The 23,392-nt window shown below is 34.0% G+C and overlaps 2 protein-coding genes across 3 annotated transcripts; both read left to right on the plus strand.

The window, feature by feature from the left end:
- Window positions 1-3,169: 3,169 nt before the first annotated feature.
- LOC142633919 (uncharacterized) lies at window positions 3,170-4,139 on the plus strand. The gene is made up of 3 exons (XM_075808181.1): window positions 3,170-3,226; window positions 3,335-3,436; window positions 3,835-4,139. The coding sequence occupies exons 1-3, from the start codon at window positions 3,170-3,172 to the stop codon at window positions 4,045-4,047; spliced, it is 372 nt and encodes a 123-aa protein (XP_075664296.1). The 3' UTR covers window positions 4,048-4,139.
- Window positions 4,140-11,757: 7,618 nt separating this feature from the next.
- LOC142636866 (uncharacterized) lies at window positions 11,758-23,392 on the plus strand. Of its 2 annotated transcripts, none has more exons than XM_075811154.1 (10): window positions 11,758-12,102; window positions 13,784-13,909; window positions 14,311-14,398; window positions 17,493-17,578; window positions 17,658-17,873; window positions 20,262-20,446; window positions 21,971-22,129; window positions 22,239-22,319; window positions 22,411-22,465; window positions 22,851-23,392. In XM_075811154.1, the coding sequence occupies exons 1-10, from the start codon at window positions 11,992-11,994 to the stop codon at window positions 23,058-23,060; spliced, it is 1,317 nt and encodes a 438-aa protein (XP_075667269.1). In that variant the 5' UTR covers window positions 11,758-11,991; the 3' UTR covers window positions 23,061-23,392. The 2 variants fall into 2 exon arrangements, with proteins under 2 accessions (XP_075667269.1, XP_075667270.1); XM_075811155.1 differs by lacking the exon at window positions 11,758-12,102 and adding an exon at window positions 13,480-13,633.

Consider the following 23,392-nt stretch of genomic DNA (forward strand, 5'->3'; position numbering starts at 1 on the left):
TCACATTACTGTGTTTTCTTATTGAGAAAATTGTTTAAATATTATCTTTTGTTGGCAGCAAACATATCTTTCTTATTCTGTTATATTATGTGCCTCCTACTATAATATTTTTGTGACAATATCCTTTGCCGTGGGCACGTGACCAAGATCTCAGCAAAATGGTCCTAGTTTGTGCACGAGCTAGCTTGAGGTGAGTTTCAATTGAGTCAATCCCAACTCTCCTACCAAAGAACTATTGGGCCACAGCGTGGCAGGAAGCTGTCCAGCCCATAAATACAAAAAGGCCCACTACAAAACCAATATAAAAATGGGTTAGGTTTGGATCTAGTGTCCAATGGCACTGAACTCGTTAAGATGGTAATACGTGTTCACTTTTGGATATGTGTCATTATCTGACTGGGTGCAATACAGTGGATGCACTGGATCTAAACTAAGTCCTATAAAAATATACATTTTTATTATTGTTGTTGTTTACATTGGAACATACTCAAAATTACTATTCTTCATCTAATATAAACCTTATCTACGTTGATTAATTTCTTAAGAATATAGGTATTTTCGTTTGGTCAAAAGAAGTTTTTTTTAAAATGAATCCAAATCATTTAAAGAACTAAAAGATCATCAAGTATAATATGAAGTTCTGACTTCTGACATAGAAGTTCGGAACTAAAATTGCAGTCTAAATCATTTTAAGGAACTAAAATTCATCAATTATTAAATTTGAAGCCAAGAATTTTACAGTTCAATTAGTTGATACTTCATAATGTTTTTAATGGAGATATTCAGGATTTAAATCTCATTTCCTCATTTGAAAACATTTTTTTAATAATATTTAATTTTCATTTAAAAGCTAAATGATTTTTTTTTTTTTAAAGAAAGAAGAGCTAAATGATTTGATAGTGAGTCACCATTTAAAATTTTAGCCTACAATTCTTGTCCCTGATATGTACAACTATTGAAGCTTTAATCAGGGTAATTATCATTTCTATGTGACCCAAAATAAAGAGACAGAGACAAACTGGGGTTTAAAGAAGATTAGAACTTTGGATTTTTTTTTTCCATCTAAAAATTACATGTGGTTATAGCAATTACATAAATCAATCAATTAAAATAGTTGAATGTAATTGTGCAATACTATGGGCATTTTTTTTTTTTTTTTTGAGAAAGTGCAATACTATGGACATACTATTTTTAATTACTTTTTTCATAGCTTATTAAATTGTGAAAGTTATGATTACAATAAGAATTCAATTAGTGACACACATTTATTAGAAGATTCATTGTTTAAGTACCATCATTGTGCTTCATTATCCAAAAAAAAAAAAATCATTGTGCTTCTCAAAAAAAAAAGTACCATCAGTGTCTGTACAAACGTCAACCTTACCGAACCGCCCTTCATTCCTAGAGGAGTACTGAATAACTAGTTTCGTTCCCACCTTCAAGAACTTTTTTGAAGTTACAATCTGGAGATGCTTTTTTATCTTTGAATCCCTGTTGGGGAGTTTGGCTCCTTGTAGAATTTAAGCTGTTGTTTGGTAATGTTGTTCTAGTAATGTTATTTGTATTTTTTTTTAAATATATATAGGTGAAAAAGTGTGAAAATACATGTAATGTTATTTAAAAATTGAAAATATGTGTTTAAACACATGTACTAAATCGACCCTAAGTTTCTTACGACTGATATGACATATGTATATATAAATTTGCCTCTGAATGCTTTTATTTCTGATTGCAAGATTAGCTAGAGCATGACTCAGTCCAATACATATATGGAGAACACTCAGATTGGAGAAGCTAACAAATGCGTTTTTTTGAGAACTTTAACTAGACTTATTATTATTATTATTATTATTATTATTATTATTATCATTTTTGAATGTTGGATGTGATCGAAGCCCCCTAATCCAATGTGCCTTGTGAATTTTGAGGTCAGACTCCCAATTTACTTGTATAACATGGGTGAAGAGTTTCTTACAATAGGAAAACCTCATAAAGCCAATCTAACGGCCTAAGTGATAGAGCTTCTGGCCCAGCCGATTCCTCTACCTTATGTATGTTCCCCGAGAAGGCACAAGCTTAGAAGTGAGTTTCTCCTCTTTAGTTGATCCTCATAGTTTTCTCTAGTGTGTCTCTCTCACCTTGATTTTTCCAACCCTCTTTCTCACTCCTTTGGCCCCTATTTATAGACTTCCCTTAGTGGGATTGTCATGATGATAGGGGAGGCTTTTTATATTGATGGAGCCCTTCTGGAATATATTCCTAATTAGATGGAACCCACTTCTCAAGACAAATGTGACTGTCTTGAAACTTGCATCTACTACCAACTAGTTCTCGGCAGGTGATTTCTCTTGAGACATTATCATTACTGACTAGTCTAGTCCCCGATTTATAGTTAATTTATGGACCGATGTGGCCTACCACCTACTATTGGGCTCATAGTTTTTCGGGTATACAGAAGTTAATGGGTTGGGCCTATACATCATGCCCGTTCATTGGACTAACCTGTTTTCTGTGTATTTATGATAAGTTGGAGCTTTACAAACCCCTGAACTAGTTCAATTTGTATTTTGAACTGCTATTATTTATACGTGGTTAGGAACAGCTAGAGAAGCAACACATGTTGCCCACTCCTAACCTTTTTTTTCTTCTTAAAAAAAAAAGATTATATGTATGGGAATTAAAGGTCTAAACTCAAGTTGAATTGCATCTTGCACGTGTAAACAGCAACATTACCACAGATTTTCATTCTATCCAAGTTAGTAAACCAGATTCGAAAATTTTCTTAATTGTACCGTTGAAACTTGGAACCCATTTTCCTACATTTAAGCAAATGATTCGGGTAATTAGACATGTTCCGATTTTGTAGAATGAACTGCACAAATTTGTACCAGAGAAAAGCTCTTCCCGGGGTCTAAGCCAAGGAAATCTCGTTCTTGTGACTGAGCAGCTTGTTTTGAAACATTCCTATATGTATCAAAGTCCCTCACAAAAAGGGACTGAGCAGTGCATGCCATGTGTTAGTAAATGCATGCAAGGAGGGTTGCAAATGGTAAAAATAGGGGACTTACAAGCAATATATAAGATTCATCGATCTCTTCAAGCTAATAATTCAAACTTAATTCATTTGAAACTTGGTTCATTCATTCATATATCAAAAGGAATAAATACAATGGCAAGCCGCCAGGATATTGGGCACAAGGCAGGCGAAATCACAGGTCAAGCTCAGGTGATAACCATTCTGACTTCCTTATTATGCAAGCTTGATAATCTTAATTAGTCTATTATCTTCTCTCTCTTTTCTAATGTCAATATCACTCCCCTTGAGATTGTACAGGTAAAGAAGGATGAGATTCTGGACCAGGCATCTGATGCAGCTCACTCAGCCCAAAACTCTTCCTCTAACCTCACAGGGCAAGCCACCAACTTCCTTCAACAGGCAAGTAATTAACTAGCTTGCTTCAAGTCTTACTATGAAAGTGAAAATTTGGCTAATGATTAAAGTAATTTTCATTTTTTATAGCAAAACATATATTAACATGCATGCCATTTTATAAAGGATTTGATTGTCTTACATCCAATATATATATATATATATATAAGAGAGAGAGAGAGAGAGAGAGAGAGAGAGAGAGAGAGAGAGAGAGAGAGAGAGAGAGTATCCATATTCTGATTGAAATACTATTTTCCCCTTTGGGCAGGTAGGTTAGGGGCATTGCACAAAAAATGTTACACCTCTCTAGTACTATATGAATATTAAGCGAACACATTGAGTTATAAAAATCAAATAGTTTATAATATCACTTATTTTCAAGTGTTATGTGATTTTGGTTTTAGACTGGTGAGCAAGTAAAGCACATGGCGCAAGGGGCCGCGGTGGCAGTGAAGAACACACTGGGATTGAACACAGACAGCCCCAACAGCACCAACTATAGGAGCAACACCAACAGTCCAAGCAACCCAAATACCGCGAGCAACATCAACAGTCCAAGCAACACAAATATCGCGAGCAACACCAACAATCCGAGCAACCCAAGTACAAGGATTTGAAAGTGTTTTTTGATCATTAATTGACTTTGGTTAATATGATCGATAGCCTTTATGACATGCTATTATGGGAATTTGCTATTCCATAATTTGTGGTGCTTATCTTTTGGTTAATTTCTTGAATTTGTAATAATATTTCTGATTTTATTCATAAAAGGATCAATAATAAAATTGTCCTTGATCTGTCACTATTCAGTGAGATTGTTCCATAATAGTATTGTTGTATGGGTTCATAAAGTACTTTCCGAATAAGAGGATGTATTCCCACCTCATTTATCTTGAAATAAAAAGTTCAAAATGGCTGTTAAAATTTTATCTAGAGCTTTGAGTTAGAAAAGAAAAAGAAAATGATTTTCATTTGGAATCTCTGATAAGTGATAACTGGCAAGGAGTCAGTACCTCGGTCTTCTCTTGAGTAGCATCTTTCGGAAGACTACTTTTAGGATGAGATCTAAAGAAGAAACAGCCCATGCATAGCATATATGCTGTGTGTCTATAAGTTTGATTTTGGGATAGGTATTGATTGTGGTGGTGGTAGTTGGTTTTGATTGTGGTGGTAGCGGCTAGTTTTAATTGTTCAGGTGGTGAATGTAGAGGATGAGAGAGACAGAGGTGAGGAAGAGAGATAAAGAGAGTGAAATGAATAAAAATTGGATAATGTTGAGTTTGATGTGAAAAATAAGAAATAAAATATTGGGGGATTGTAAAGTGGATAAAATAGTTTTTTAGATGGTCAAATGATAATTTTTTTAAACTTCCGGATGCTAAAGGTTTAACAAAATAAAAAATTTCTCTTTTATATATGAGATAATTACACTTTGTCCATCTGTGGTTTGCCTCTAATTCGATATGCCTACCCGTGGTCTAAAGTTTGACACTTTGCCTACCCGTGGTTTATTCCGTTTATGCTCTGTAACCCACCTCTATTAAAAAGAATGGTAAATATATATTTTTGCACTATTCTTATGTCTCTCCTCCCAAACATAAAAAAACATAAAAATTCAAGAGAAAACAAGATCAAAATTTAAATGTGCTATTGGTAAAAACAATTATGCAATTTCTTAGAACTTCAACTTGTATTTGAACCAATCATCTCAACCACAAGCAAACAACTATTCAGATTTAGATCCAAATTTTTACAGATGAATTCAAGAACAAATGAATTCAACCCAGGCATATATTTGAAACTTAAGAACAAATGTAAGAACAAATGAATTCAACCCAGGCATATATTTGAAACTTAAGAACTAATAAATTCAACCTAGGCACAAATGAATCCTAAAACCCACGGTGAGCTGCTACCCACGGCCCCACGAACCCAGGTCCACCCACAGCACCACGACCCCACACTGATGTCCACCGTGACAACCCAAAATTAGTCATGCTCCTCCTCCATCGTGACCCCACCCACAACACCACCGTCACGCTCCTCAAAACCCAGACCCAAATCAGTCATGCTCCTCCTCCACAAATCAAAACCCAAACCCATAGATTGGCTTCGCCAGCGACGGATCGGAGATGTTGGAGGTGGGTATGGCTTCGCCGGCGTGAGAGAGATTTTTGCCTTGGTGGATCGAGTACATGCAGAGCTTGAAGTGGGCGGAGGTGAGAGAAGAGAAGAAAAGGGAGAAAACTCACTGGTTTGGCGTCGGAGTGTGGGGTGGAGCTGCGTTGGAGTGTGGGTGGACGTCAGACCTTTGACGGAGTGTGGGGTGGAGCTGCATCTCTCCATCATCGGTGCGTGGGTCAGATCGGCTTTCTCGCTCAGATCTCTCTCTCCCTCCCTCCCTCCCTCTTTTTTTCAAAGTTTAGATTTTTTTTTAGTTATAGATTGTTGATGATTTTTTTTTTTTTTTTGTGGATTGTTGTGAAGTTTCAGGATCAATGGGTTTTTTTTCTTCATTTGAATTCGAGGCTAATTTGATTTATTTACTGCTTCAATTGGTTTTAGAGTAGTTAAACTGATAAAGTTCATATTGTTATGCTTCAATTGGTTTGATCTGCTTTCTTGTTTGATTTTTTGATGAAAGTTGTTAGAGTAACGGAAAAATTAGAGGTGGATTATGGAGCATAAACGGAATAAACCACAGGTGTGCAAAGTGTCAAACTTTAAACCACGGGTAGGCACATCGAATTAGAGGCAAACCACAGGTGGGCAAAGTGTAATTATCCCTTTATATATTTTTATAAATATGAAATTTGATAATGATGGTAATCATTTATAAGCTTTTGTTATGATTGAGATATATATATATATATATATATATATATATATATATATATATATATATATATATATATATAATTAGATTGTTACAATGTGGAGGGGGAGGATTTAAATCTTGAAAGTTCCCATTGAAAACAACAAGAAGTGTCAATTAAGTTATGAGACTCTTGGCTTGAGAATATACAAAATTATCTATTGTACTATTAATGAAAATATATATAGTTTGACAAGATTTTAAAAAAGGATTTAAATGTAGAATATAATTTAAACTCAATTAAAGCTATATATATATATATATATATATATATATATATATATATATATATATATTTAATATAATGAAGTTAAAATTGTGAGGCTTAAAAGTTTATATATAATTCCTCCCCACCCTCCCCCCAAACTCCTTTAATGCTTTATCAGATTTTCAAATTAGTTTGCTTTATTTAAAAAGAAAAAAACAAACAAACAAACAACTTAATAATGGACTCATGACCATTTTTCTTAATTTTCTGACATTAATTAGAAGTCTCAAGACACTTTTGGTGTTTAAAAATAATTGAAATTCAATATTTTTGAGGGAATCTCGCCTAGATGATCCATGGGTTTATGGGTCAATAAGTTGCTGCTACTGCAAAGTTTCAAAATTTAGGAAATACACTTTCACACTGGTACCCTTAGCTCTCTGGAGCTCTGAATTTAAAGTGGCCAAAGGAAATACTTGTTGGCTTTTAAGATGTGCTTAAAGGTGCATCATTTTTGAAGGTTTTTTGTTAGTTTGAACTAAAGTCATCTATAGCCAATGTTTTTTTTTTTTGCTGAGAGCTAATTGGTTGAAGATGTTATGAATGTAATAGAGAGAAGTTTATTTAAACTAGCATGATTTGGCTATTTGGTTGTTGTTAGGTTCTAAAAGTTTAGAACAACTAGCAAATTGTGAACACAAATTTGTCTAAATATAGATCTTAGAATCTATAGGATATATTAGACAATGTTCAATGTGCTGCAAGTCAAAATACAAGAAAAAGGAAGCTGTAGGTTCAGGAAATTCAAAATATGCCAGGTTCGATCGATCGAGAAGAAGGCTTGACCGATCGAGACACGGATTTGTAGAATTTTAATTTCAGGCCAACAGCCTCATTAAGCCCATTAAGTGATTATGGTTTTAGATCTAATTCTCCAATTGTTTAAAGGAAACCCTAAGGCATGTGTTGAAGAGACTTTGAAGGTGTTCTTTTGAGATCTAAAAGGTACAATGTCTTCTTTCAAAGTCACTATTGGAATCCTGTCTACACATTATTAGAACCGGTAGATTTGAAGTTGTTGCTACAAGATTATACATAGCTAATGATTCAAAACTTTGAGTGGGATCTCAGAGTCACAAACGTGGGTGTTTATGTGCTACAAATTCAGATAGAAGAGTCCGTGAATTCGAAGTTACACATGGTTGTGTGAGTAAGTACTACAAAAGGTAGATTTAAATATTAGGGAGAAAATCTATTGTAAAACTTCCATTCTATCATAGTGAATTTGTTTACCTTGAGGATAGCGAGATTAAAACCTCCCCAGGTTTTTTACCTTGAAACTATTTGTTTCATTAGTTTTCTTAGGTCATCATATTGCCTGTCTTATTTATTTTTTCTGCACTTTGTGATATGATTGTATGTGTTTAACCTAGATTTGAATAATAAACCTAAGTATTAACTTAGTTAATTAATTAGGTTAAAAAATATGATTGTGTAGGGGTCTAAACAAAAAAACAGTTGTCACATGGCTAAAACTATTATGGGTTTGTATAGATTTTTTTTTTTTTTTTAATTTCAATAAAGTTTGCTATTTCTATCTCAATTAATATTTTTGGATTAATTATGTTTTTAATTGTGCTAATTATTGTTACACACACTAAATCATACATTGACATACACACTCTAGCTGAATATCATGTTTTTTAAAACACAATTTCTATTATAATTTTGAAATGGTGAAATCTTGTTTTGCCATTTTTCAAATTCTAATTGAAATCCTGAATACGATTTCAATTGTGTACCGTACACATAGTGTGTACACATAAAATTTTCACTTTTGGGTTTACCCATCACATGGCACTCTTTGGAATCATAGAGATACCACATTTAAATACATCCTAAATATATACACAACAACTATAGACCAAGGTTGTCCAAGGACTCGCCTAACTTAACCCATTTGCCCTAATTGACTAGATCCAAGCGGACCGACAACCGATCTGATGCTTGTGGTTGTTGTTGAGGTTCCCCTCTAAAACCCAATGACAGAGAGTCGAGTGGCAGGTCTTTCCATCCAAAACTCGATTCAACCTGATTCAAACAAGGAAGAAACTTGAGTTTGCTATGTAACTTGAGTTCCATACAAAATAGCCATCAAGTTTGTCGAGTAATTTGATGGCTATTTTTTATAGAACTCAAGTTACATGACAAACTCGAGTTTCAAAATAGTGGTGGATCACTAATTATTTCGCAAATAGTGGTAGAATACTAATAATTTCTGCCAAAGATGGTATTTGACAATTTTCTCCCCATATTTGACAATATATCCATCGTGTTTTGTGAGATCTTGTCAAATTTTTGTCCTTTTTTGCCTTTCCCCATTGTTATCTCACTAAATCTTTGCCATTTTCAACCTATAACACATTTATTCAATCATTAAAATTTTTTTACTATAAAATATTCTATCATTACATAAAATTTTCACTTTTGGGTTTACCCATCACATGGCACTCTTTGGAATCACATGGATACAGCATTTAAATACATCCTAAATATATACACAACAGCTATAGACCAAGGTTGTCCAATGACTCACCCAACTTGACCCACTTGCTTAATTGACTAGATCTAAGGGGACTGACGATCGATTTGACACTTGTGGTTATTGTCGACAAGTTTCCATCCAAAACCCTGAGATAGAGAGGCAAGTGGTAGGTCTTCCCATCCAAAACTCGATTTGACCAATGAAGGAAGCAAAATTTGACTAGATTTTCATCAAATTCGACGGGGTCTCCACCATATTCGATAATATCTCCACTAGATTTGGCGAGATTTTGTCGAATCTTCGTCCTTTTTTGCCTCTCCCCACTATTATCTCACTGAATCTTTGCCATTTTCAACCTCTCCGATGGTGATCTATCCACTCACCACCCATGGGAGGCTTGATTAGTTCAATTTGCCACTCCTTTCTAGTCAACGGCAGGTTGAGTTTTCCTCCACTCGATTAGATTGGGTCAAGTGTGGGTTTAGCACAAACCTAACCTAGACCAACTTATGAACACTCATACTACATATGGCATTTTCAAAAGTTCAAATCACAACATATTTGCTATTGTTTCTATATTAAAAAAAATACAAATGTGAATCAAAAACTTGTACCTGGTCATAGATTAGGACTCGGGAGTCGTTGTCCATTTATAATATGACTATGCTACATACAGAGGCTATTTATTTTAGGCAAAAATGGAATTTACGCCCATTAACTTTACCAATAAATTATTTCAATTCTTTAAATTTGAATTTAGTCATTTTAGTCCAGTAATTTTACTCCAAAATCATTTTTGTCCTTTAAGTTTAAAAATGTTCATTTTAGTCCACTGACTTTATCCAAAAATCATACTAGTATTAAAAGTTAGTGGTAATGAGTGATTTTTGGGTAATGTTATACTATACATCTTAATGTATATTTTTTTAATATATAATATATCATTTGAACTATGTAATTGTGATTGTTTTTAATTGTACATGTGTATATGCATAGGGTTACACACTAGTCTATATATCTATATATATAATAATATGTGAAGTTGAGAGAAACTCAAATTTGAATTTTAAATTAGAGCTCAATTTTGTGTCATGTGTCATAAATTATTTGTTCTTAGAGAATTTTATTTCTTACTTTTAGAATCAAATGTGGGACCACATCATAAATATTTATCCAAGTGAGTTATTAAGTACAAAAACCAAAGAGTCTAGAATAAATGAATCGAAAAAAAAAAAAAGTGCTTCACAATAATTAAAAAAAATATGGACAGTTTACATTTTATATCTAGTAATATCTTTATAATTTTTTTAAAGAGTTAATATAATATAAAAATGACTATCAATAGTATTTAAATTTATATATATATATATATATATAATGGATTTATGTTATGCATCTTGTTATATATCTTTAAGTGTATCCATGCATATGCATGGGGTTACAAGCTAGTTAAGTGTAAAAATTGAAATATCCAAATTCAATTAGATTTCCAATTAGATTTTAATTGGATTCTCAATTTTGTGCCACATGTCCCATCAAAATTTTAATTTTTGTGCCAAATGAATTATTGAGTGTAAAAATTGAAGAGTCCAAATTCAATTAGATTCCATATTGGATTTCAATTGGAGTCTAATTATGCGCGTCCATGTAATTTTTTAATTTTTGTGACAAGTAAATTTTTGGGTGCAAGAACAGAAGAGTCTAAATCCAATTAAATTAAATTAAATTATATTATTATATATATATATATATATATAAAAGAAGATTCTCCTTTTTGGATTGAACTTTTATATGGTTCCGAAATACTCTTAAACCTTACGTTTAGCAAAGAAAAAAAATGAGGACAACCTAGTAAAAATGTATCTCTAACTCCATTTAAAATGCTTACAAAATAAGACACTCTCCTACCAATCTATATTTTTAAAATAAACTTATCCAAAATTTAAAAATAAAAAGGAAAATGATGAAATTAGAAAAAAAAAAAAAAACCTCATCGCACGCGCAAAACGCGTATGATGATGAGGCTAGTGTATGATTTAGAAAAATGTGTAAACTAATACCATGTATAATTTCAACTTTTTTTTAAAAAAATTATAATTTACACTGTATAATTGTAATTATTTTTAATTGTATCCGTGCATATGTATTGAATATAATATAATTTTAATTTATAATTGTGGAAATAATATATTAATGTTAATAATGTCATTGTCAATGACATGAAGATCATCACTCCAATCATAACCTGTTATTATTATGATAACAACAACAAGAGATATGTTTTATATGATAGATTGTTATTGATTATTACGATTGAACAAAAAAGTAACTTAAATTATGAATTTAAATTAAAATTAATAATAATTTATTACATATAATTTATTGTAAAAGTATTATAAAAAATTTAATGAACGTAATGCTTTTGTAACAAAAGTAAAAGTGGTGAAATTTAGTTGTCATTATCGTTCATTTTGATTTTAACCTTTCAGTTTCAAAAAAAAAAAAAATTCGTATAAAGTTTGGAAAATGCAAACAAAGTACAAACAGTTCCATCTACACAGAAGTCAACGGTTGCGATCTACTAAACTACTGAGCATGTTCACAAAGTTAAAAATCGTACGGACTAAATTAAAAGAGGTACCATGACATAGTGCAAGTAGTTGTATTATACTTTTCAAAAAAAAAAAAAAAAGTAGTTGTATTATAGCACAACCTCAAAGCCTAGTGCTCCAAATCCGATTGTGCCCAAAGCATCTTGAAGTACGAGGCGTGCTTCAAATCAAAATACCTCGTAGGTCTTTGTTTGTTTAGGATTCGATTCTCAACAATCTCTTCCTTTCTCTCTAAAAAAAAAAAAAACAATCTCTTCCTTCTCTGTCTGTCTGTCTGTCTGTCTTCCTCAAAAATTTTCTTTCTTTTTGGAGAGAGAGAAAATGTCTTTAACATGTGTGAAAATGTCAGAAGAAGTGTGGTTGACGTGTCTGACTCATGCATTGTCCACAGAGACCGAAGAGATCATGGGCCTTCTTCTTGGTGATATTGAGGTTCGTTCTTTCTTGCCCATTTTGCAATTTTTCATTTTTCATTTTTTTTGGGTTATGCATATGTTTTTGCTTGGTGGGTTTGGAATTTGTGTGACTTGGGTTGTTTTCTGAAATGGGTTTTTGGAATTCTAGTCATGTTTTGGATTCTATGTGGGATAATGTTGAATTGGACTGTTGGGCGTTTGCGGAATTTGTGAATGAGAACTGTACCTTTTGTTGTTTGGCAGGAAAAAACTGCATTGAAAAAAAAAGAGAACTATTTTTGATATATTTGAGAACATGACTGTAAATGAAGTGGAGAGAGATTTGGTTTACTGGGTTCTTCAAATTTTAGTTCGGTCTTGATTTCAATATATGCTTGTATGGAATTTTACGCTTACATGAAAAATGTCGTTTTCAAACTTCCTGGTGTAACTAGAAATTGTATGTGTAGTTAAAAATTCAGACTTAGGACTTGCTTAGAGTTAATTTCATAACTCTATTTTATGTGTTCTTTTTTTTTTTTTGATGGGATATTTTATAGGTTCTTGATTGGCTATGCGAATGCTTATTTTTGTCTCACATACTCATTTGGTTATTTTCCAATGTTTATATGGTTAAAATATTGGCTAACACCTTTAATGAAAGGATGGGGATCTTTGCTTCATTAATATTTATACGAAGAAGTTTCTCCATAAGAGGAAAAAAATCATGTATAAAAGTAGGAGAATGCAGCTTTCATGCTAAATTTTGCTAACCAAGCAGTGTATTGGCTTGCTTTTCTATATTTCTGCAATATACATAATGTGCTTGCTCCACCTTTGATAGCATTTGGGGTTAGTCGCGTTTGAATCCGATACACTTTTCTATCCCATCTCTATGTTAGATGCCAAATTCCCGTGCCTAATTGACAAAAGTCTGTTTAAGGACATTCATGATTCATGTTTCGTTCTGTCAAGACAATGGGGTAGAATACTAGGTTTCTTATACACTCGGAAACCCATTCCATTGTAGGGCCTCCTTTAGTGCCATCCTGTCCTGCCAACCACAGTCTTGGCCCTCCACTTTGATCTCGAACTTCTAGATGTCAAGCTCTACTGATTGCGTGGCTCTGTGTTGGGTTTGTTATTGCATGATGTGACCCAAGTTTGGTGAAAATTATAGGTGGAACTTCCTCAGTGCTTTGGCCTGAGGATTTAAAGGGATCTCCAAATATATGATTTCTGGATCTTCAAAATCATTGACTTGCTCATCTGGTTCCATCAGCATGTTGATTTCTGCATCTGGCAGAGGTCTATGTTAAAATATGAGATTTTCTCTGTTGGAGAATTTACAACTCTTATTTAATCAATATTGATTCTTAATCATTTTCAGCATTTTTTAATCAATAATAATGTTTCTGACTATGTTACCAAAAAAATGTTTCTGACTATAATTTTGGGCATTTATTTTTCTGTAGACAAATGGTGCATGTAAGTCTTTCTTGTTGTATGATTCACGGTTGATGGATCCGGATCTTTGAATTTTTGAATTGGCAGGATTCAAAAGTGTTGTGAGTTAAAGATGCATTAATTTAATATGGGTTTGTTAATTGATGTCTTATTTTTTGTTTCTGTTTCCTACTTTCCTTTCTAGTTTTTTCAATTTTTGTCTGGTGTTTTTATGTTTATGATAACTTTACTTCTAATGTTGGGAATTTCAGTACTCTAAGAATGGGAGTGTAACTGCACTAATTTGGGGAGCATCACCTCAAACAAGATCTGATCGGCGAAAGGACCGTGTGGAGACTAATCCTGAACAGTTAGCTGCTGCATCAGCTAAGGCTGAGATATCCTTAATTATTCTTTATGTGCTTAATCCATCTGCTTTAATTTCTTTCTTTCATATTTATACCCCTTCTGGTTTTCAAACTTGGTATTGTTGATCAATAAAACTAGCTGTGACCTTTTTTTCCATGAGTACCATATAATGACATTATCTAATGATATGTAATTTTGAAAAATGCTATATCCAAAAGGAAAATTGGCTTTGTAATTCATCAGATGAGCTCTGCCTTTATTATCTGCTCATTCCTCCCCCCCGCCCCCCAAAAAAAAAAAAATTCCTGGTCAATCAAGCAAACACAATTTGCTAAAAAATGGAAGAGCCATTTTGGAATATTGGCTCCATGCATGCTAAGGGAATGACCTTCACATTTTATGTGACGTTGTGCTCTTAACCCTAGAACACAGAATGAGCACGTTGGCTGGAAGAACAACAAGAGTAATTGGGTGGTATCATTCACATCCTCATATTACTGTTCTTCCTTCTCACGTTGGTAAGTGTTGACTATCTACAACATTTTCTTGATTTTATTTCTTTCAATCTTGCAATCCATTATGTTTGATGTAATTAAGAAGTTTTGATATATGAATTTTGTTTTACTGATTGACATAGATAATTTCTGTTATTGCATAATTTTTAGATGTCCTTTTTAATATGTGGATTGCTGAAACAGAGATGTTAACTAAGGTCCATCTACAATTACCATCAACATCTAAGTGAAAAACAACAAAAAGACGATATCATAACAAAATATCCTAGCATAGGAAAAAACTGTTGTATATGTTTTCCTATTATGTCCTTTATACAGCATGAGAGTTGCGCTTTCCTATAAATGAAAAGGAAGTTGATACTTATCCTATAACTACTTCAGTACTTCCTACCATAGTATTTCAAATCAGTAGCCAAGCTTTTTAAATTAGCTATTTCTCTCATTCCATCAAAACCTGTGCAACTAACAGACTTCTTTTTTTTTTGATAAGTAACGACAAAATTTTATTAAAAAATGAAGAAATAGCCAACCCGAGTACATTGGGAATGTACTATGGGGGCATAATGCAACTAACAGACTTCTTAACATAATCAACACACTTACTCAAAATCTAACATCCAACAATTGAATATTTGATTATGGGTGGAGTTGCAGTTGTTTTAGGGTTAGCTTACTAGCAGTAGAACAGAACAGAACAGAGTTAAGGAATATTTTAAGGGTAAAAGGTTTTGGGGACCGTGGGAATCATGGAACACTAGTTGGAGGAAGGAAACTACTGTATCTTTTGGAGCATTTTCTCACTCTAATAATACAAAGCTGTTACGTTATGTAGTTTCTGGCTGACTTACATGAGTACTGATGCCTATTATAGGTTTAATCATATTTCTTAATGTTCTTATCTAGAATAACAAAAAAGTACATTAAGGAAGAGTGTTGAAATAATGCATTGCATTCTTAGAATAGCAAAAGACATTAACAATCAAGAATATGATAGGGTCTCAACAAAGCCGGAAAAGCCCTAAGAAGTTAAAGATATGCAGTGTGATAAACTAAGAAAAGGGGGGGGGGGGGGGGCGGCGGAGGGAATTGCAAGTAGGGGGAGTTGTTGTGCTTTATATGGGATTGTTGGGACCCAACCAAAAGACATCTTAAGTGGGAGGTGAGGGAGAACAAAATCCTGACTGAGTCCCACATGGCCCAGGTAGAGGGAGTTGTTGTGCTTTATATGGAGGCCTTAAACTCTAATCGGTAACAGGCCTTTAAAACCTTGAGGGATGAAACTGTGTGTCACTCCCAAAGAGGAAAATATCTTGCTAGTCATGAGTTAGGGTGTGACAGCAAGCCTCTTTCTCTAGTTAGCGGCCAATGAGAGGTAGTGGTGCAATATCACTCTAGAAACTAGATGCTCCAACATTAGTTGGTTGTCCAAGTTTATAGAGAAGAGTTTTAAATAGTCTTGAAACAAAGGATAATCTGGGCTTTTAACTAGGCTTTGTTCGGCAAATGGCTCTACCAGTTTGGGCAGAAGGTAACCATTAATGGCAACTGGTCCGTGCTATAAAATACAAGGAAGACTGGGATAGTGGACTACAAAGGTAGTTAGAAGTACTCATAGATGCAGCCTCTGGCTTAGCATTACGGCAGATTGGGAGAGATTTGTGGGTTACATTTAATATGTGGTTGGGGATGGTTTAGACTAACGTTCTGGCATGATATATAGTCTGGGATTCAATTGTTTAGGTAGTTGTATCCAAAAATGTATTCTATTGCTCTAATCAAGGATGGTTCTGTTCATTCATATTTGGAGATAGTAAATGCTGATACGATCATGGAAAATTCATTTTGTATGAGCTTTCAATGATTTGTTGTTTGATGCTTTGTACCCTAATATACCAAGTGGTGAGGGTTAAAACTTAAAAAATGTTTTAGATGGAGGTTGACGAGTAAAGGTAAGTTTGATGTTTGATCTTACCATAAGGCTCTAATAGTTTTCAATGGGGTAAACATTCCTTGGAAGAGCATCTGATGTTGCTCCTAAGAAGGCAACATTCTTTGTTTGGACAGCAAAATGTGGAAAGAATCTTTTACTGTTGAGAATCTTATTAGGAGAGGTATAATGTTAGTGGACTGGTGTTGCATGTGTAAGCAATGTGGTGAGACCATGGATCACTTGTTATTGCATTGCGTGGCTACCTCCTATGACCTCTCCCAGACTTTGCAAAAAGAGAGAGCTTTGTGCATTGGGTATGACTTTTTAGTATTTCCTATGTTTGAAGTTCATTGGGTAATGCCTAAGAGAGTTGCAGAAATACTTTTTGGTCAGAAGAATTGGTTTGATAAACATGTTAGCTCCTTTGCTTGGAATATAGTTTCCCTATTCTGACGTAGGCAATATGGAGGGAAAAGAATAATTGCACTGTTAATGGTGTGGAGGTCTTAGTTATTGAGTGAAAATCTTTGTTCGAGTGGGTCTTGTATCCTTGGCACTAGCAACATGCATTTACTTGTAGATTTTTTAGATTCAATACCTTTTAGATTATAATTGCTTGTCTTCATAATTCTTTAGGAGAGTTTTATGCATATACCTTGAGTACATAAAAGCTATTCCCTTATCAATTATGGTTATTAAACTAAAAAGGATAATCTGAAATATTAGAATTATCAATATCCAATACCCTTGTATTATTGTAGAGCAAGTGCACTGGTAGTTCTTTCCCTTGAAACCTTAGCCATCCAATTTTCTTATCACCACTTCCATCTACAAATTTTCAAATAACCATCCTACCTTTCTGCTTCCCAATTTATAGAACTATATGTGAACCATCACATCTATACTACATACTTACCCTTCTATTTTATAACCAATGTAAAATAATGTTGCCTGATTTGCATCTCAGGTCTATGGTTTTTTAATTCACCTTGTTTATGATTATTTTAACCTATGCCTTTGAAGAGTTGAATTGTGAAATGATTTTCTACTAATCCATTCATGCCTATGTCTAGATATCAGATGTTGAATTGCTTATCAGTAGACATGCTGTTGTTATTTTTGGTCATTGGAAATTAATTATCATTATGGTTTCTACTACTTTTGCAGATGTGCGGACTCAAGCGATGTATCAACTTCTAGATGCTGGGTTCATTGGACTGATCTTTTCCTGTTTTAGTGAAGATGCAAACAAGGTATATTTGATAAACATGGTATTCGGGAGGTAGCCCTGTAAACCTGTTCATTTGTCATACTTACGTGGAGTAATTTTAGGTTGGAAGAATCCAGGTCATTGCTTTTCAGTCCTCAGATGGGAAGCAGAATAATGTGTCAAGACCTATATCTCTTTCTCCTGTAAATAGAAGTTCAGTTATAGATCTTGAATCATCTATAAGTTCCTCAGAAAATTTATCAGCAAGATCTGGCTCTGGAAGGGCAGAGAGCCCTGAACTAGACACTGGCGATTCAAGAACAGCTGCAGCAAATAAGGTATAAAATATAAGTTTCTTTAAGCGGAACTTAAAATTTGACATATTTCTTGATCTGGGTAATGGAGCTCTAACTATAGAAATGTTTTTGCAAAAATGTTATATATTTAAAATGATGGTGGATTACATATTTGCTTCATGCTTACATTTTGCGGAAATGGATGAACATTTGAAGAAAAAGGGGTTTCTTGTGCAGAATTTTGTTCTCTGCCTGACTATGTTTCAGTTGTATAGTGCATAGATAATATCATGAATCTTTCAGACATTTTTATCATTTAATTTTATGTGTAAAACTAGGTTTTATGCCCTTGTTGCAGATATCTAGTGGCCTATGTATCTAGCAATTCCTAATACTCTCTATCTGTCTTATTTTTTTTACTAATCTTTTTTTAAAATATTTTTTTACAAGTAGGCTTTGGTCCCATGGGGAGGGGGAAGGGGAGATTCAAACTAGTGACCTCAGCTTCATGAGGCATGGTCCCCAGCCAATTGTGCTGCCCCTTTAGGTTTCTTATCTTATGACTTCATATTTACAGCACTGGTGTGGCAATGTTTTAGTATCATTTTAATGAGTTTGTTTGATTGTATGGTTAACCAATAAAGCTGGGGTACTTTTTTATCTAGGGAAAAGTACACAAAACCCCCTTGTGGTTTATTTGTAAAACATGAAACCCTCCCTGAAGTTTCTAATGTAACATTTAACCACCTTGTGATATTGTTTTATGTGTTAATCGTTAAACATCTGTTAAAATTATGGTGAGTTTATTTTAGAGTCTTTGCACTTGTATCACTAATCTTTTAGCTTTCTTTTCCTTCTTTTGTTTCTTTCTATTTTTCAAATCTCTGTATACTTCCTGTATATGATTTTCCAATTTTAATAAATTACAATTACTTGTCAAAAAAATAAACGGTGAGTTGCTCATGTAAGGACACATGCCCATATTTAGAGTTGCATTTTCACCTAAAGCAATAAAACAAGGGGCTATACTCAAAAACTAATAGTTTACACAAAACAATACCACATGGGAGTTAAGTGTTACACCCAAAACCTCAAGGGAGTTTTGGGTTATTTGAGGAAACCACAAGGGGATTTTGGTGTATTTTTCCCTTTTATTTAAGAAAATAAAGAATGCATTCCTAAACAAACAGGATGCATACCTGAAATAAGTTTTCAAAATTTATCCAGTTACAAGTTCTTCACAAATTTTTAGGAGTATTGATTATAATCACAGTCTATCTTATCTTCCTTAGATTATTATGTGTAATGAGTCAACCTATTTTGGTAAACTTATTCAGGGGTACTACTATTGCAATGTTGCCTCTTTTGTTGAATTGAACCTGCTTTCAATGAGAGTAACTGTCTCTCTTCCACTTTCTCCTCCCTGCTATCTTCTTATCTCCTTTACATAGAATTTTAGTAAATAATCATGAAACTATATAATTTTGCTAGAGATTGCTTTTTATCCAAACTTCTTGTTCTTAGGTGCACATTTGGCTCGTGAATGGAATGACACAAGTACATATTTGAGAAGTGTTCACTTTAAGTACTTAGCATATTTGAGATTTACTAAAAGGATAAATTGCATTAAGAAACCCTGTACTTCATGCTGTTGTACTAAAACCCCCTTAACTTTTACTTTTCCCTGCCAATTTGGTGCAATGACTTTTGACACTGTACCAAATAGACCCCCTCTGTCAATGCTCCATTTATTTGTTAATGGAGAGATCACATGGCTCTTGTGTGCCTAAGAAAACAAAATGCCTCACTCACACTTCATATCATCATGAGTCCTAGCTCATTGTGTTTTCAATTGATTTTGATTAATGAAGTGAGTGAGGGATTTTAGTTTTTCTTAGGCATGTGAGAGCCATGTGATCTCTTCGTTAACAAATGAATGGTGCACTGTCAGAGGGAGTCTATTTGGTAGTGCCAAAGTTGTTGTACCAACTTGGAAAAAAAAAAGGTCAAGGGGATCTTTGTGCAATTCGCCCATTCACCCATCTGAAATAGTGAAGTTTTGCCTTCTTTGTTGCTTTGTTTTACTGATGCTGAAATTGGAGTTATTGTACTTAGGATGTGTGTGTGTGTGTGTTTAAATTTTTTTCTTCAGTAATGGAATTTCATTATAAAAAAAAAGTGCAAAAAAAGTTATTCTAGATCATGGGAGTATAGCAAAAAGCAAGGGGAAAAAATATATATGTTAACATTACTATAAATTGTTCAATTCCATGAAATTATACCTTCAGTTAACATGATCTCTCTCTCTCTCTCTCTCCCCCACCCCCCCCACTTTTTTTCTCTTCCTGTGTTTATGGTTTATATGTGAGGATGATACAGATTTTTCAATTGTCAACATATGCTATGAGTAATCATTCTATAATTGGCTAGGGTGGTGGAAGATCCTCGGAGTTGGGGGTTTTCTTTGCTAATGCAGATGCCAACTATCTAGGAAGAGAGAGGATTGGGGGAACCCACCGTGCTGACAGTTCAGACAACATCATTGTTGATATAGACCCCATGGATATGTCAGAAAGTATGCAAGAAGCAATGCACCGTTCGAATTTGGAAATGAGGTATATATGAGTATGTACTTGATCACTTGGCATCTATTTTTATTCTTACCTCAAGTACTGGTGTTTACAAATAATAATTCTGTTCATTTGTTTAAAATGGTAGAGTTCTTTAAATATGCAGAAATTTTTTGGTTGTCTATTACAAAGTCATGTCACATTCAAATTCAAACCTGTTAGATGAGAAATACAATTTTTCCATTGTATATTATGCTATTTTTGTTCTTGGTACCTGTGAAATCAAAATTTTAAAGCTGTCCTTGTCTACTATTTTCACTGTGTGAATAATTGGTGCCCCATATTAACCTGGTTCAGCCCTGAATTTTCTTCAACAAAAGATAGTGGGGAATCAGGCATCCTGGTGCTTTGTCATTTAGTTTAACCTATTGCTGAACTCCAGCTTTCTGCTGATCCACTCCCTTCAAATGTTTATGGAAAAGTACAAGAGAACTCTGTGGACATAAAATATTTGATTTTACTAACGGCTGCAATGGAGAATGAAACAAGAAACTTTGCTGCAGGAATGTCTTACAAATCTTAGGTAGGGTTGAAATGGAGCAAAATTCCAGAGAGTTAGAGTGAAGATAACTAGATAAGTCACTTTTTTCAGATTTATGAATATAGAGATTACAGGTCAACTCCATTGATTGTACTCACATTCTAGGTCAATATAATTGCTCACTGATGTCCATAACCATGCATGCCGTGGTTAGAAATTGAGAGAGACTAGCTCAATCAATTAATTATATGATAGATAATACTGGTGATTAAACTTAAATGCATTACTAAACTACCCATTAAGGACATGAAAATACCCGTAGTGCACCATAAATTCTGCAAAAATGAAATGGCTGAAATACCTGAGATTTTAAAGCTCTTTGCTGATTTTAAAGCTCTTTGCTGATTTTATTACCATTGTTCTTGCAATAACCTAGTTACAACTCATTGTGAAGGAATAGAAAGTTTTAACTCATTGTCCTTTTTTTTTCTTTTTCTTTTTTTCTTTTTTGTGGAAAATTTTGTTCCTGCTTAGTGCTGATCTCACTGTGTTACTAATGCTTCAAAAAATAGTTCTGTCTTTTGTCCCCCTCATGACTAATTCCTACCAAGTATCAAACTGTTGGTGTCTATCATGAACTGAGGCCAGTGGAGATTTTTGGCATTTGAAGAGTACTATAAGTCTACTATGCTGCATGTGGTATTCCATGTCTATGGGGCCTTATAATGTCTTTTATTTATAAATATTCTATATTTATTTTTCCTTTTTTTTTTTGTGGGGGGGGGGGGGGTGTTGAATGAGAGTGCTCTATGCCAAATTCTAGATTGGTATGACTTGGGTCTCTTCCTCTCTTCATTTGTTTTGGGTTGTTTGTTTTGTGTGTATCAGTGCATGTTAGTGCCTGTGTAGCTTGTATATCTGTCTGTGTTTCGTTTCACATTCAATGGTTTTTTCTAATCAAGTGGCTTATCCTGTCTGGGGTTGTTAAAAGGCACCTTAAAACTTGAATTGCTTTTGTTTTCTGGCAGTGGTGCAGAGTATGTCAGGAAAGAAGTTCCTCTTCATGTTTTGCCGTCATCTTCCCTTGTTAAGCTTGAATCTCCTTTAACGTCGTTTACAGACTTGCAGCGTGTGCTATATGAAGAGGAGCGGGCAGCATATAACCAAGCCATATTGCAAAATATGAGGTGATTAAGTGATATGCTGCCACTTGTTATCATGACCTGTACTTCTTATTTTTATAGTGGTTTTACTAATAATTTACTATTGATTCTAAATTTCTTACATTTTTCATAGGGATGGAAAAGTGCATCCGCTTTCTTTCATACATCATACCTCAACTTATCAGGCTTCCTTGTGCAAATTAATTGAGTATTGGTTAGAATCAAATGGCCACCACTTTTTGAGTTGTTTGTGCTTGGATTTTTTTTATAAAAATTTTACTCTCTTTTTTTTTTTTCATATGCAGTTTAAGTCCGGCCATAAAGGCACTCCAGGACCGCTTAAAAGAGAATGAAACTCGGGTATAGAACAAAACTAACTATGTTTCATACAGCAAGGATGCTTTATTGATCTTGTATTGTCAATTTCAATGGAATTAGGATTAATATGAAAAAATTGTTTTGAGCTCAAGCCGTTTCGAAGTTCCAATCTTTATCTTCATGAAGTGCTTTTTCAAGTTGTGACCCTTTGTTATCCATTTTAGCAAAGCTTGTCCTCCTGCTTCTTGGACATTTGTTGTAGGGGTTTGTACATAGCACATATATGATGATATGGCAGGTTCCATCCATTTTGTGCTAGAGGGTTAAAGAACCTTGCTAATAGATCATTATTCAGTTGCTTATAACATTAGTAAATTCATTATCAATTTGCAGTTTGTGTATAAACTGACCTGCTTTTGCTCAACAGTTAAAAACGCTGACCAATGAAGCCAAGACTTTGGAGACAGAAGCCCTTAAAGGGGTTGAATCAAGTTCAGGATCTCCTCGTCAAGTTCCTTCTCATGGTCTCCGAGGAAATACTTCATCTGGTCATAGGGATTTGTATAGTCCAACTGAGCCCACGACCACAAGGAGTGTTGCTGGCTCTGGTAGCCGGAGCAGAAAGGGTTATCAATGAAATTCCAGAATACAGCCTCTTCCCAATGTATGTTGTAATGTAGTGTTTAAATTGTAATTCGAACACCAATGAAGATTTTTGGGGTTTAGTTTCTTGCACAAATGATTGTGTATGGAATGTGTTGTGAAAGTGGCATGTTGGCTCCAGAGATTTCATTTTTTGTGTTGGATTCTGGAGTCTAAAGACATTTGTAAAAGTAGGATGCAAATTATTACTAAAAGATAAGATAGAGAGAGAGAGAAAGAAAGGGAGAGAAGAAAAGTACAATGCAAATTGCATCCTAATTGTTTTTTGCACATATAATGCTATAAAGTTCAAAGAAGTTAATCCAA

This window comes from Castanea sativa, chromosome 5 (assembly GCF_040712315.1).
Source record: "Castanea sativa cultivar Marrone di Chiusa Pesio chromosome 5, ASM4071231v1".
NCBI classification, from domain to species: domain Eukaryota; kingdom Viridiplantae; phylum Streptophyta; class Magnoliopsida; order Fagales; family Fagaceae; genus Castanea; species Castanea sativa.